The sequence below is a fragment of the Chelonoidis abingdonii genome, chromosome 7 (assembly GCF_003597395.2).
Source record: "Chelonoidis abingdonii isolate Lonesome George chromosome 7, CheloAbing_2.0, whole genome shotgun sequence".
NCBI lineage: Eukaryota > Metazoa > Chordata > Testudines > Testudinidae > Chelonoidis > Chelonoidis abingdonii.
In genome coordinates, this window is record NC_133775.1 from 6,540,542 (window position 1) to 6,554,860 (window position 14,319).

General features: G+C 49.2%; 1 protein-coding gene across 1 annotated transcript in view; it reads left to right on the top strand.

Moving 5' to 3' along the window:
- LOC116839238 (cytochrome P450 4B1-like) overlaps positions 1-14,319 on the top strand; it is a 46,080-nt gene that overhangs the window by 9,438 nt on the left and 22,323 nt on the right. The window contains exons 2-3 of the mRNA XM_032805033.1: positions 9,934-10,078; positions 13,662-13,706. Of these exons, the coding sequence (XP_032660924.1) occupies positions 9,934-10,078; positions 13,662-13,706 (190 nt within the window). The remainder of the gene's footprint in view (positions 1-9,933; positions 10,079-13,661; positions 13,707-14,319) is intronic.

Here is a 14,319-nt window from a genome sequence, read left to right on the forward strand (position 1 = left end):
GTGCAGCACTGGGAGCCGCGCTCCCAGCGCTGCCGCCCTGATTACACTGAGGCTTTACAGCGCTGTATCTTGCAGTGCTCAGGGGGGTGTTTTTTCACACCCCTGAGTGCGAAAGTTGCAGCACTGTAAAGTGCCAGTGTAGCCATACCCTGGGTTGCAGCAGGTAGGGTGACAAGACAGCAAACGTGAAAAATCGGACAAGGGGTGGGGAGTAATAGGTGCCTATATAAGAAAAAGACCCCAAAATCGAGACTGTTCCTATAAAATTGGGACATTTGGTCACTTTAGAAACAGCCAGCTGTGGGAACTTGCAGGAGGGGTCAGAACAGAATTAGAAAGAGCTGGAAGGGTGGAAACTAAGACCCAATAGTGCCCCAAATTTCCAGGTGTCCTATGCAGCCCTGTATGCTGCATATGCCTAAGGGCAGGCCTTGTTTAGGTCTCAGGGCTCCTGCTGACACCTCTCTATAGGCAGACTCTGTCCCTCCAGACCATGGTTTCAGGCATGCAGTCCCCCAGCAGTTCACTGCCATTATCCTGTAGCACCTGCAGTCAGGATCTCTCTTTTTCAAGGACTATGACAGTGGTTTACCAGAGACCAGGAAGCCATCACAGATGTTTAAGGACAAAAGCCTTCCAGAGAAAATATCCAGAACAATTGACAGTCTATACGCTGGCTTCATCTTACCAAGTGTGCCTAGTAGGATCCAGTCCTTCATATCCTGGAGCAGGGGTTTCCATCTTGGTCAGGGGCAGCTCCCGGCACCAGCACACCAAGCGTGTGCCTGGGGCAGCAAGCCACGGGGGGGCGCTTTGCCGGTTGACTTGAGGGCGGCAGGCAGGTTGCCTTCAGCGGCATGCCTGCGGAGGGTCCACTGCTCCCGCGGCTTCTACAGACCTCCCGCAGGCATGCCGCTGAATCCACAGAACCGGGGACCTCCCGCAAACATGCCGCCAAAGGCAAGCCTGCCTGCTGTGTTTGGGGTTGCAAAATACCTAGAGCTGCCTCTGATCTTGGTTAAAGGTTCCTGGCAGTTGGTCGGATCCAAATGCGGGCCCTCTCAGTCAGTTTAAGCTGACACTTCTGTACAGTTTGTGGAGTCTTTGTTTCCCAGCTGTCCTGAAACAGGTAAAACCAGTTACTTCACCTTTGCCCAGGGTGGGCAAAGCTTCAAAGGCCAGGTAGCTGCATAACCAGCATTAGGATTTGGCATTAATAACCCCTTAGTGTATTTGGATTCCACAAGAATCTCAGCAAGCCAGGAACACAAAGACATATAAAACGTATTAATACAAAGGCCTATCCATGTCCAATAGACCCCCCACTGTCTCAAGCATCTCAATATAAGTCTTTTGCAGTTTCCATGTGTCCAAGGACAGACTCAAACCCCTCAGCGTTTAAGCTTCTGCCTCTTGGCATTTGCACAACACCTCACATGAGGTGTTATGATGCCTCTCTCATGCCTAAGCCCCAGTCAAACTCAAAGCCAGTGCAGGGAGGTGTTGCCCTGCCAGTCTCACCTGCAGGGCCTGAGTGGGTAGGTGTACTCTCAGAACGACTAACTCCACACAATGAAGCTGGAAGTGGGGAGGAAAAGGCAGCCTTTCTTATAACCATTAGCCCAGAGGTTGGGGAATTCACCCAGGATATGAGAGACCCTGATTTAATCCTCACTCATGTTCTGCTCCCCTCTTCTTCCCCCTCCTCCCGCCCCCAGAAGCCAGCAGTGATTCAGCTCCAGCTGGCAGGCTCCCTTCTAGACTCCCCACTGCATAGTGCCTGGGAAGCAGCCAGCATGTCCCCGTTCCAGCTCCTATGCATAGGGGCAGCCAGGGGGCTCTGCACATGGTTCTCAACCCAAGCACTGCCCCCACTGCTCCCATTGGCTAGGAACCATGGCCAATGGGAGTTGTGGGGCGGTGCCTGCAAACCAGGCAGCGCGCAGAGCCACTGGCTGCGGCTTCCGCATAGAAGCTGGAAGGGGGACATGTCACTGCTTCTGGGAGCTGCTTGAAGTAAGCACCACTCGGAGCCTGTACCCCTTCCATACCCCAACATCCTGCCCCAGCCCTGATCCCCCTCCCGCCCTCCAAACCCCTCAGTCTGGCCCAGAGCACCCTCCTGCACCCAAATCCCCAGCTACACCCCAGAGCCCGCACCCCTAGCCGGAGCCCTCACCCCCTCCCACATCCCAACCCACTGCCTCAGCCTGGAGCCCTCTCCCACACTCTGAACTCCTCATTTTTGGCCCCACCCTAGAGCCTGCACCCCCAGCCAGAGCTCTCACCCCTTCCTGCACTCTATCCCTCTGGCCCAGCCCGGTGTAAATGTGCGAGTGAGTGAGGGTGGAGAGCAAGTGACAGAGGGAGGGGGGATGAGTGAGTAGGGGGTAGGGCCTATGAGAAGGGGAGGGGAATAGGTGGGGCCTTGGAGGAGAATGGCAAGGGCAAGGGTGTTTGGTTTTGTGCCAGTGGAAAGTTGGCAACCCTAACTCACGCCAGCCTGGCGGTGGTGGTGTCGGGGGTGTCAGACACTTGGGACCAGCCTGGGTATGATCGAGCCAGCAGCCTGGTGCAGAACTGGGGCTGGCCTGAAGCTGGGGGAACTGGTAGCTTGGCCTGACACCGGGGGGGTGGGGGTGGGCATTGTGGCTGGAGCAGGTGGGCTGGGGAACCTCTGGCTGTGGGGCCTCAGGAGGAAGGGACAGGGCAAGGCCTGCTGCGGGCTAACCTCTGAGTGTGGGTGGCTTCCGCCAGCTGCCCATGCCCTTCTGCCTCACGAGGAGAAGGACAATCCATGCTCAAATCCCCTTTCTCAGGCGAGTGCTCCTAATGTCTAGGTTATACAGTCAGTCTCACTATCTCTGGCCCAATGCATATTTAATTCTATATCCACACAGAGAAACAGCTTCAATGGGAGAGATGGAGAGATGCCACATCAGAACATCCTGGAGTCCTGTGCTCAGGGCCCTCACCTGGGAAGGAGGCAAACCCTTGTTGAAATGCCTTCTCCTCATCTGGCAGAGGGGGGAATTGAACCATATTCCCTCACATTCTGAGGGAGTTTCCTAACCACTGGGTTACAGGTTACAAGGGAAGCCTCCTCCTCTCTCCCCCTGCCACTGGGGATTTTAGAGTTAGGTATGGAACACCACTATTCTTAGAAGTAGCAGCTTAGGCCTGTGACTCTAGGAAAGATTCACAGGGATATATGCCTCCCTCCAGCCCAGACTGAGGGGCCTAACTCCCTGAAAGATGTGGGGTTTAGGATGCACCCATCTCCTTGCCATCTGATATTGGAGTTTAGAATACACCCTTCTCCTTCGCATCTGCTATTCGCTGACTACAGTGGTTCCCCACCTAGCATGTTGGCTTTTGTGGATCCCATTCTTAGGGGCTGTCTCTCCCCACACATCGTAGGGAGCCTGGTCACCTAACTCAGCTTTTTTGGATTTCACTGGGTGGCTAGGGGTTTAAGGGTTGGGTGTTTCACCACTCAACCTAGCAATGCCTACGTTTTCTTTGTGGCTATGGACCTTAGCGTCTCTCTGGCTAGAGGTGGTCAGCATTTTGAAATGTTGACACAAACACATGAGATAACCACAGTAACATTTTAAATTTAAAAAAAATCGTGTCCATCTTCCAATCATTGCTATAGCTGCTTGGGAAATTTTGAAAAAGTCAATGAAAAAACAAGGGGAATAATGTCAAAGCTTTTTACCTGTCCCTTCTCAATCTTGCTTTCCTGCCATCTCTAAATCTAAGGGCAGGTCCACACTAAAACATTAGGTCGACCCAGTTGCATCATTTAGGGTTGTGAAATTCACACTCCTGAGCAACATAGTTAATACAACCTAATCCTTAGCGTAGACAGTGCTAAGACAACGGAAGAATTCTTCTATCAACTGAGCTACCACCTCTTAGGGAAGTGGATTAACTACAGTGTCAGGGGTTTTGTAGTCTGGAATTGGGAAGGTATTTTAGCACATACTTAAGTTTCAGTAACCTAGAAGTTTTCTGAATTCAGGGCCCTAGATATGATGAAGTTTAAATTATTTTCCTTATTTTTCTGTGCCTTTGACAAAACCAAAATATATGCCTATGGACAAGAAACCTTTCCCTTTTGGGAGATTTGTTTCAGTTTATCAAGCAGAACAGTATGGAGTATCTCCTGTGATTTGTTTAGAAATCGGTTCACTCTGTGCTCTCTGAGGTCTGCCTCAGAACCATCACAAAGCAAAACAAAATAAGCAGTTTGCTTGCCCCAAGGCTCCAGTAGAGACCGAGCAGGACAAGCTGACTCCTTCCAGGTCTCATCTTATCTGAAGAAAGGGCAAAGCTTACAAACTCCTTTATCTCCCAGAATGCGATGGGCTGCTAGGGAACTCTGTCTCCTAGCAACCTTGCTCCCCTGAATCCTAGAGGACTATCCCAAGTCAGCCTTGTCCCTCATCACTGAGGGGAGTTCCAACCCACCCAGCTTGGGGAACTCCAGCCTCAGGTTCACTGGTATGTTTTAAGAGGTAAAACCTGGATCAGGGTAGTGCCACGTCTTAAGGGCCAATGCACTTTGTTCCTTCCAGGGTACTCTGTGTCATCCTCTAATTAATTCAGTGGTATCACGTATAAATAATTAAAATTGGGATTGAACCATCATTGGTGGGGGTCTGGTGCTGAATGAATATCCCAGGAGATGAGTGAATCCCTACCCTGGTGGGAGGATGTGGAAAACAGAGTTAACTGGTCCAGAGGTACCCGTTGCAAAACAAAACAGAAGCTTGGGAGGGGCTGCAGCCCATGGCCATAGGAATCCCACAGATGGCAGGATGGGGTCCCTGCTCGCACAAAGTGAACCCTCGGACATTTGGAGTGCTGGACTATGGTGACCTGCTGTTACAACAACTAATCATAAATGTATATTGGGGTAGCACCTAGGAGTCCCAGTCGTGGACCAGAATCCCATTGTCCTAGGCATTGTTCAAACATATGACAAAAAGACAGTTCCTGCCCCAAAGAGCTTACAACAGGTGGAGATAAACAGACAGGGGAGCAATCATAATAATTCATTTCACTATTATGACACCTACGATCAACAGTGTAGGGGCCTCAGAAACCACAGTAGCCACTCAAGTTAAAAGTCAGCTGATAAGTACTACTGAGTAAAAATGGGGGGTAAAAAGGGGGGACTTGGCATAGGCACATATCAGACACCTAACTGTTGTCTTCTCCTTGTCATTAATAGAGCTGGTTGAAAATTTTCAGATGGGTCTATCACAAAATTTGATTCATCACAATCTAAACATTCCATAGACCCATTGATTTTTGACTCCATTTTGTCTAGGAAAAAATCAAAATGAAGGATTTGTTTCAAAACAGCTTTTTTGTTTTGAATTTTTAAAAATATTTATATATATTTACATTTTTGTATTTTATAAAATAATGGAAACGTGTAAAACATGTAAAATGGAATATAAAACATAAGCATCAACTAAAATGTAAAAATAAAAAATTAATTCTGAAACTTATCATTTTGATTGTATTGAAATGGAAAATTTCAATGGACCCCCAAATGATCCCTCTCCCCCAACACTTCATTTTACAGGAGACTGAAATTCAGTGTTTCATTCTGATTGTGAACAAAATTCAGATTATCCCATAAAACAGAATTGCAGGTTCCCAACCAGCACAGGTCATTCGTTATAGTATTTAGTAATCTAGATATTCACCGATTCTTATAGCACCATAAAAGCACACGGTGCTGTAGAATAATAATCCCTGTCCTTATCTGCGCCATGAAAACTAATGATTTTCCTCACTGACTTTTAATGAAGCAGGATCGAATCCTATGGCACAAGCTGACACAACAGAGTCCAAGCAGAGCTGAGTTTTGACTGTTGTAGCAATAACACCTCCTGGAGTAGGTGACACTTCAGAAGTTTTAAGAAAGAGGAGGATGGTACATAAGGAACATTAGCTGGGTGCTTGTGCCAAGAATGCAGGCCTGGCAGAAGAGAAGGCACAGAATCGGGATTGAGCGGTGGAACCTGACAGCGCTATCAGGGCAGAGCTGTGGGTGAAGTGTAAGAAGCACAAGATGGTGTGGGAGGAGATGAAATTTTAAATTGATGATCCTAACTATGTGCACAGGCAGGGCAAGATTCCATTGCTGGTGCAAATCAACACTGCACCAGGAGGACAATTTGTACATCTTATATGATGTTTTTAGATCAATGGGAGAGAACAACAAAGTCAAAACTCTTAGCATAGATTTTGATTTTGATATTGACTTGAAGGAAACAGATCAAATTTGAAAGTGTCGTTAATATTCAGCTGTACAATAAATTAGGGGACAATGGATAGACATTTTTAAAAAGAGTAAACGGGATTGTCACAGTTCAAGGAAACTGCACTTGTACTCCCTCTCTATGGTCCCTCCAGGACACCAACTCTAGGGTCCCAGCTCCTCTGCAGTCATATCTCTTGGGCAAAGACACACACCACTCTCCCTTCTGAGTAGAGTATTTTCAGGCTTCACAGCTCACTACCTGCACTATGAATTCCCCAGCAAAGTCAGACTGCCTGTGGAGGTCTGCTTTACTTTTCTCCTCAGAGCCAGTAAACAGTGTAATTGCCACAATTATAAAAAGTTACCGCTCAGCTCTTTCTAAGCAAGCACATTTTTTCCGTAAGGTATAAGCATTACAGAGAAAACATATTAAAACAAACAATAAAAGAACTTACACGTGTGCTTTACCAGAGATCACCTCTAGCTCCAACAAGATCTCTGGCTGGTGAACAGTCCTTCAAACCTCACCAAGGGTCACAAGTTCATAACGGCTGTTATTTCAGAACGAGCACACTCATGAATCTATGAGCCCCTCCTTTGTTGAGTTTGGATCTTTGAAGAGACCATGAATGGGTAATCAGCCGTACATGGGGTTTCCCACTCAGAAAGAAGCTTGCATAACCAGAGTAGAAGCATTGTACACCCATCCTAGAGATTTCCTGGGATTTCCCTTTCTTTAAAAGTTCATTCTTTTCTTGACCAATTGTTTTAAGAGTTCCTTGAAGCACAGAACCCTTTCTAAAGTTTACATTAGTCCTGTCTCCCCCTAGAAACTAGATACCATCCCATAATAATACATATACATTTGTATTTTAATACAATGAACTCCTAGGATACTTAATTCAATAAGGTTTGTCCAGGATATTGCAGAAAATTGCTATACCTGTCACAGGGATGACTCCGGTACTTATAGGCCAGTCAGTCTGACATCGATCCCAACCAAGATAATGGAGTGACTGATACGGGACTAGATTAATAAAGAATTAAAGCAGGATAATATAATTAATAGCAATCAACATGGTTTCGCAGTGCAGGACTCACCACTGCGGCGCCTCCTGCTGGTCGCCTCAGGGAATTAGCATTTCCAGCCTCTGGAGTGCCCTCTGCAGGCCAGTGTCCTGCTGCCGCTTGGCCCCCATGTCCCTCCCAGGACCCAGTGCCCCTTGTCTTTGGGGTGCTGTTCCCTGGCAATACCCCCATAGTCTCAGGGTCTCCCCACCCAGAGGAACCCCCCAATCCTCTATCCCCATCTTGCTTCAGTCATGGGTTACTGCTAGTCACCACCTAGCCCCAGCTCACTGGGGCAGACTGCAGTGTAAAAGCCACTCATCATAGGCAAGGGCAGGACCGGTGCTAGTGTTTTTAGCGCCCTAGGCGCATGGCCATTCCACCTGCCGCCCCTCCACCCCCAGCAAAATGCCGCTCCCCAATAATCCTGGCGCCCTAGGCGATTGCCTAGGCCGCCTAAATGGAAGCGCCAGCCCCAGGCAAGGGGGGGTTGGATCTGCTGCCTCTGCCTACCCGTGGGCTGCCCCCGGCAACCCCAGTACCTAATTGGCCTTCCACTAGGCCACACCCTGGGTAGTTTCCAGTCTGGAGCTCCCCAGCTCCCTTGGCCTTCCCCCAGCCCTTCTCCACTCCAGATACCTTCTCTCAGCTCCCTGCAGCCAGGTCCCTCCCTCTCAAAGCTAGAGGGAGTCTGCCCTTCTGACCCACTGCCCTCTTATAAGGGTCAGCTGGGCCCTAATTACACCGGCTACAGCTGTGGCTGTTTTCCCAAACAGCCCAGCTTTTTCCTTCTTAGCCCTCTCCCAGGGCTGTTTTAAGCCTTTCTTTTTCTGATAAATTTTAAAGTTGGATTGATAAAGGTAACAGAGTTGATGTAATATACATAGACTTCTGCTAGGCACCTCTGGTCTAAACCATACATCATCAATGGAGCCACACTGATTTGCACTTACTGAGAATCCATCCCTGTAGGCGAGTCTACACTGCAAAAACAAAAACAAAAACATGAAACAGAGCATGGCATTGCATTGCAGAAACCGAGTCTATAGGCTGGGGCTCATGTGACTCGGCAAAATATAGCACTGTAGATATTTCTGCTCAGGCTGGAGCTTAGGCTGTGAGACCCCACCCCTTGCCAGGTTTAAGAGTCCATGCTGGAAAGTCTACACTTCTATTTTAAGCCCTGTAGTATGAACCCCACAAGCCCGAGTCAGTTGACCTGGGCTCTGAGACATGCTGTTGTGGGTTTTTTTAAAGTATAGATGTACCCTAAGAGTCTTCATTGTGAGAAGAAACAAAAGAAGACACATGATTAGGGCTGGCCAAAAAAATCCACATTAATTTCTGCGGAAATTTTAGAAAGAAATGAAAATTTTCTGTTTTGTTCAAATTTGTGTGTGTGGAAATTTTCACTTTTTGGGGGGGGGAGGTGGAATCAAAATTGAATGAAAGTTTCCATTTCACTTCACATGGAAGTTTTTAATTTTGTTTTGTTTTTTTTCAACAATCCCCTCCCCCACAAATCCATTTCTGATGTTTGGATTTTGGATTTTGATTCCCCTCCTCACTCTTTCTTTACCTCTCACATGTGGGGTTTTTTTTTTGTTGTTTTTTGCTCCGCCAGTGGACCCCCCTCCCCTCCCATGTGTCCCAATATTTTCTCCCTCTCATCTGGTCACCCTATCTCTTCCCTCAGCCCCACGCTCTGAACAATGGAGAGGGGGAGACTTTTAAAAAAGGAGGGAAACTAAGGAGAATCTCACCCCCAACCAAAGTCAATGTGGTTGAAAAGTCAGTGTTCTTCGAAAATATCCTGTGACAAACTTTCCAGCCATGTTCTACCCATGATATTGCTTGTGTATAAGAGACACCAGATGCCTGCTAGAACTTGTTTTCTTTCTCTTTGGAAGGCATCTGGTCGCCTTTCAGGTTACTAAGATATCATTGAACAATCCAAAGCATCTGAAATGTGTTAACAAAAAATCTGAGGATGCATCATAGAAGTTGACAGACTGGATCAGATTGGCTCATCTTATCATTTTATTTGGTGCTGTAGATTTTTAATGTGCTTATTATTGTAGGCACTATAGTTTCAAGTGCTGCATTATCCAGCCCACGGCTGAGGTTGGTTGCTTTTGCTAAGACCCTTCCGGTAAGGCACAATTCTTTTATTAAGCTACTAACCACTGCTATAAAATGACATTGTAAATCTGACGAAAACAAAGGTCTTCAAGCCTGGTTCTACTCCCACAGGGTATATAAAGGGAGCTAATTTTTGAAGTGAGACTTTGTGGGTGGAAGATGGAGCATCTTAATACTGGAGTGTACTAGGGAAGGAAGGTGTGTGTACTTTGCTTGCTTAAATGTTTGTTCATCTCACTTTCATGGCAATGGATTATTAAATAATAGTTCTGATATAACAAACATGGTCAGATGGATCACAGACTTTAGAATTTGCACTGTGACAGTTATCCTTTCCTCTGACACCGGAAAGCTTGTCTTGAACTCTACAGGAAAGAGATTTTGGCAAACACCTGACTTATTGCTCCTGTCCTCTTTTCCCTCCATCATTGTTGCAGATCACTGGAAGAGGGAAGGATCTGGACAAGCTATTGGAATGGAGTAAAAAGTACGCACGTGCCTTCCCCGTGTGGTTTGGGAAATTTGTAGTGTTTGTGAGCCTCAACGATGCTGATTACGCTAAGGCTGTATGTGCCAGGGGAGGTAAGAGCAGGGCTGGCTTTAGGCCAATGCGGCCAATTCCGGGGAATCGGGCCCCGCCCCTAAGAGGGCCCCGCGCCTTAGGCACCTTTTTAATTTTTTTTTTTTTAGCTTACCCTGGTCCCCGGCTGCGGTCTGCTCCGTGGTCCCGTTCCTTTTAGTGAAGTGCCGGCGAGAGCGCGGCGTGGCCCCTCTCTCCCAGCTAGAGCTCCAGCCGGGGCGGCGGGGCTTGCTGCGCTCCGGCCAGGAAAGCGAAATCGCCGGGCTTGCCGCGCTCTGGCCAGAGCTCCAGCCGGGAGAGCGGAGTCGCGGGGCTTGCCGTGCTCCAGCCAGAATGCGGCAAGGCCGGCGGCTCCGGCTGGAGCGCAGCAAGCCCCACTCTCCCGTCTGGAGCTCCGGCCAGAGCACGGCAAGCCCCCGCGACCCCGACTGGAGCTCTGGGCCCTTTAAATAGCCCCCCAAGCCCTGGGGCAGTGAGGGGCTCGGGGGGGGGCTATTTAAAGGGCCTGGGGCTCCAGCTGCCTCTGCCACCCCGGTCCTTCAAATAGCCGCCAGAGCCCCGTCTCCCGCATGCATTCCCCAGCGCTCCCGCAGCTATTTAAAAGGTCCCCGGAGTAGAAGGGGGTTTGGGGGCTACTTAAAGGGCTGGGGTTCCAGCTGCTTCTGCTGCACCCCGTGACCTGCCCACACCAGTCTGGCCCCCCCTGCCTGCAGACAGCTCTGCACCCCATGCCCACAGCCAGCCCCTGCCACACACCCCTGCAGCACTGCCCAAAGCCAGCCAGCCCCCCACACACTGCTGCCCGCACCAGCCCTGCACACTCTGCCCAGCCCGCACCTCCTACCCTGTCTCCAGTCAACCCCTGCTGCACCCCACTGCCTGAAGCCAGCCAGTCCCGCATCCTCTGTCTCCAGCCCTGCAAACCCCTGCTGCACTCCCCTGCGGCCCTGCCTGAAGCCAGCCCGCCCCACACCCCTTCTCTCCAACCAGCCCCACATCCCTTGCCCTGCCTGCAGCCAGACCCTACCTCCAGTCAGCCCCTGCCCTGCCTCCAACCAGCCCCATGTCCACTGCTGCCCTGCAGTTCCCAGGGCAGTAACCCTGCACACCGGCTTCAATGAGGGGGCAGGGAGCAGCTGGGACCAACACAGGTGCACACCCCCAGGGAGTGGCAGGGACCCACACATGTGAAACGGCAGTCATTAATAGCCAATCAACAGCATATATGATGCAATGTATATAATTTTATTATTCATATAGTTATGGAAAGTAAATAATACATGAAAGAAATGAGAGGCTTTTTTCTCCTTTTTTTTTTTAAGTCATCCCTGCCAGGGCCCCACTGAAAAGGTTCGAATTGGGCCCCGCACTTCCTAAAACTGGCCCTGGGTAAGATGTGGTGCATTTTGCCTCTGAATGAGAACAACACACTTGTTATCGAAGTCCTCCAAGGTGTGATTCTGCTCTGAGGCCTGCCAGGAATTGAGTAAGCAAGTGTAACCTCAACCCTGATGTATGGCTGCAGTCTTCTGCCTTTTCTCTTTGGGGTTATGGGCTAAGTTCCCTCTAAGCTGTGCAGCCGTGGAGCAGCCTATCAGGCACTCAGGGCTGTGACAGAGAGAGACACCCCTCCCCCAGCCCTGGAGCTGCCGCAACAGGGAGAGACACATTTCCCCCCCAGCTCAAGTACTGCTGTGGGGAGAGAGGGCTGGGGGAGTCCTCTCTCCCCACCGCAGCCCCAGGGCAGCCTGCACCCCAAGCCCCTCATCCCTGGCATCACCCCAGAGCTCACACCTCCAGCTGGAGCCCTCACCCCCCACTCCAACCCTCTGTCCCAGCCTTGAGCCCCCTCCTGCACCCTGAACTCCTCATTCCTGGCCCCAGCCCTGAGCCCCCTCCCTCACCCTGAATCCCTCATCCTTGGCCCCACCCCAGAGTCCACACCTCCAGCTGTAACTCTGACCTCCCACACCCCAACCCTCTGCCCCAGCACCGAGCTCCCACCCACACCCTGAACCCCTCATTCCCAGCCCCAGCCCTGATCCTCCTCCGATACCCTGCACCCCCTCATTCCTGATCCCATCCAAGAGCCCACACTCTGAGCCAGAGCCCTCACCCTCCCTGGCCGCACCCCAATCCTCTGCCCCAGCCCTGAGTCCCCTCCCACACTCCGAACCCCTGGGCTCCACCCCCACCACACATCACCTCCATATTGGGGCACATAAGAAAATTCATTCTGAACATGCATGGGAAAAATTAAAGGGAACATTTGTTATGGGTCTTGAGTTCACCTATAAGGGTGCCTGGTACCTCCACCCAAGGAAACTCCTAGTGCAGAGAACACAGAAGGCTTGTCCCTTCAGAAAATATTTCACACACAATATCATAAAGAGGAGTGTCAGTTAGAGCATACACAAAAATAAAATAGCTATCACAATTCCCAGGTAATAAAATAGAGACTGTTGATTAGGTATGGGGAACTGAGGCTAAGGGACAAAGGAAAATGGGATCAGGATAATAAAAGATAAAAACAACAGTACAGAAACTCCACCCCTTCCAACATATATAGACACTAAAAGCCACCCTTTGAGCCCAGCACCTGCCTAGGTAAATAGTGAGTTAAAGCTCATCCTTTGATTCGTGTTGCAACACTGAAGCTGGTGGCTGGCTTAAAACAAAACAGCAAAATAAATAAATAAGGATGTTCTTATGAAGTATCCACTCCAAGGATGGCCAAATCATCCTTGTTGCTCTCTGGTCTGGATTCCATTGTGCAGGTAGGTTGGCTCTTGGTAGCCTGACCATGATTCTCCACATTACTGAGTGTCCCAAAAATCCCATAGAATCCTCCCTTGGATAGGAATGTGGAGGGCTGAAAGGTCCTCCCTGGACTGTGACACTTCTCTCCCTGCTACATTCCAAACACAGCCAAAAAACTGAAAGTAAAACCAAACACACTGTGTCGGAGTTCTGCCTTATTATGCCTGGTTCTGGTAGTGTTGCTAGCCAGTCTGTCTCCTCTGCCACTAATTGCTGCTGTGATTCAGGGGCAAGTCCACTAGATGCTCAGTGCAGCATTTCAGAAGCATCCTCTCCAAAGGAGTTACGAGTCCCAGGTGCGTGTTAGTGAGCTCTTGTGAGGACTACTCTCTGTCTTCCTGGGTCGTTTCCCAGAACAAAGCTCTGACAAAGATATGGAGCCCATAGTATTCGAAGGGCTTGTCTAGATGGTGAGTTAGCGCTTGGCAAGCTGGGCTGTAAATCTACAGCGTGTTAGCGTGCTGCACGCTAACTAAACTGAAAACGGTTCTTAGTGCAAACCAGGTCAATATGTGTGAGGGAACTTTTAGCGTATGGTTGCACCATCCAGATGGCCCGATAGTGCCTGGCATGTTAGGAACACCTTAGTGTACTGCACACTAGCTTGCCATCTAGACAAATCCATAGATTACAGTCCACTCCACCCCCATCAAAACAGGTCAGTAGACAGGCTGTCTGGGGATATGAATGGCCAATGTAATCAATCAGTCTGGACCAGACCACTAACACAAAGCTGTTTTTCTCTCTCTCAATCACAATTTGCAGATCCCAAGGATAATGTTTTCTATCGCTACATAGTCCCATGGATTGGTAAGTATATTCTTGCTTTTAGCTATCAATAATGATATGGAGAAGCTACTCCGCCAGCTGAGGATCAGCCCTTGTGTTTCCGTGATTGCAAAGCAAGGCTGTTTCAGATTGTTTCAATACACAAAACCTTCCAGGGCAACTTCATCCCTTATTATTACCATTCATGTTTATTACAGTTTATTACAGGGCCAACCAAACATGGGGCCCCATTGTGTCGCCCCAGGGTGACAGGATGTGAGAAGGGATGAAGTTGTTCAGATGAGTGGAATTACAACATGTCCAAATTTAGCTCTACCTGCTTTTGCTCTCCTGCCTCAATGGTTTGTTCAGCAGCTGCCTGAAGTGTTTACGGTGTCTGTGATTTTAAAGACTTTCATTCTTTAATTCATTTCCATTTGAAAAGCTATACAGTGTATTAAACATTAAAAACATTTCGACGGAGCTTGCAGAGCAGCTGATTCACTGCAGCAATTTCCTCTCTAGTGACAGTCACTCTAACCCAGAAGCGATCTGCCTCTTCTTGCCACTCAGCCTGCTGGCCAGGTCATGGTGTGGTCACACGCCTTCTGGGGTGACAGAAAGTCCAATGAATTGAAGTCCTTACATCTGGTCC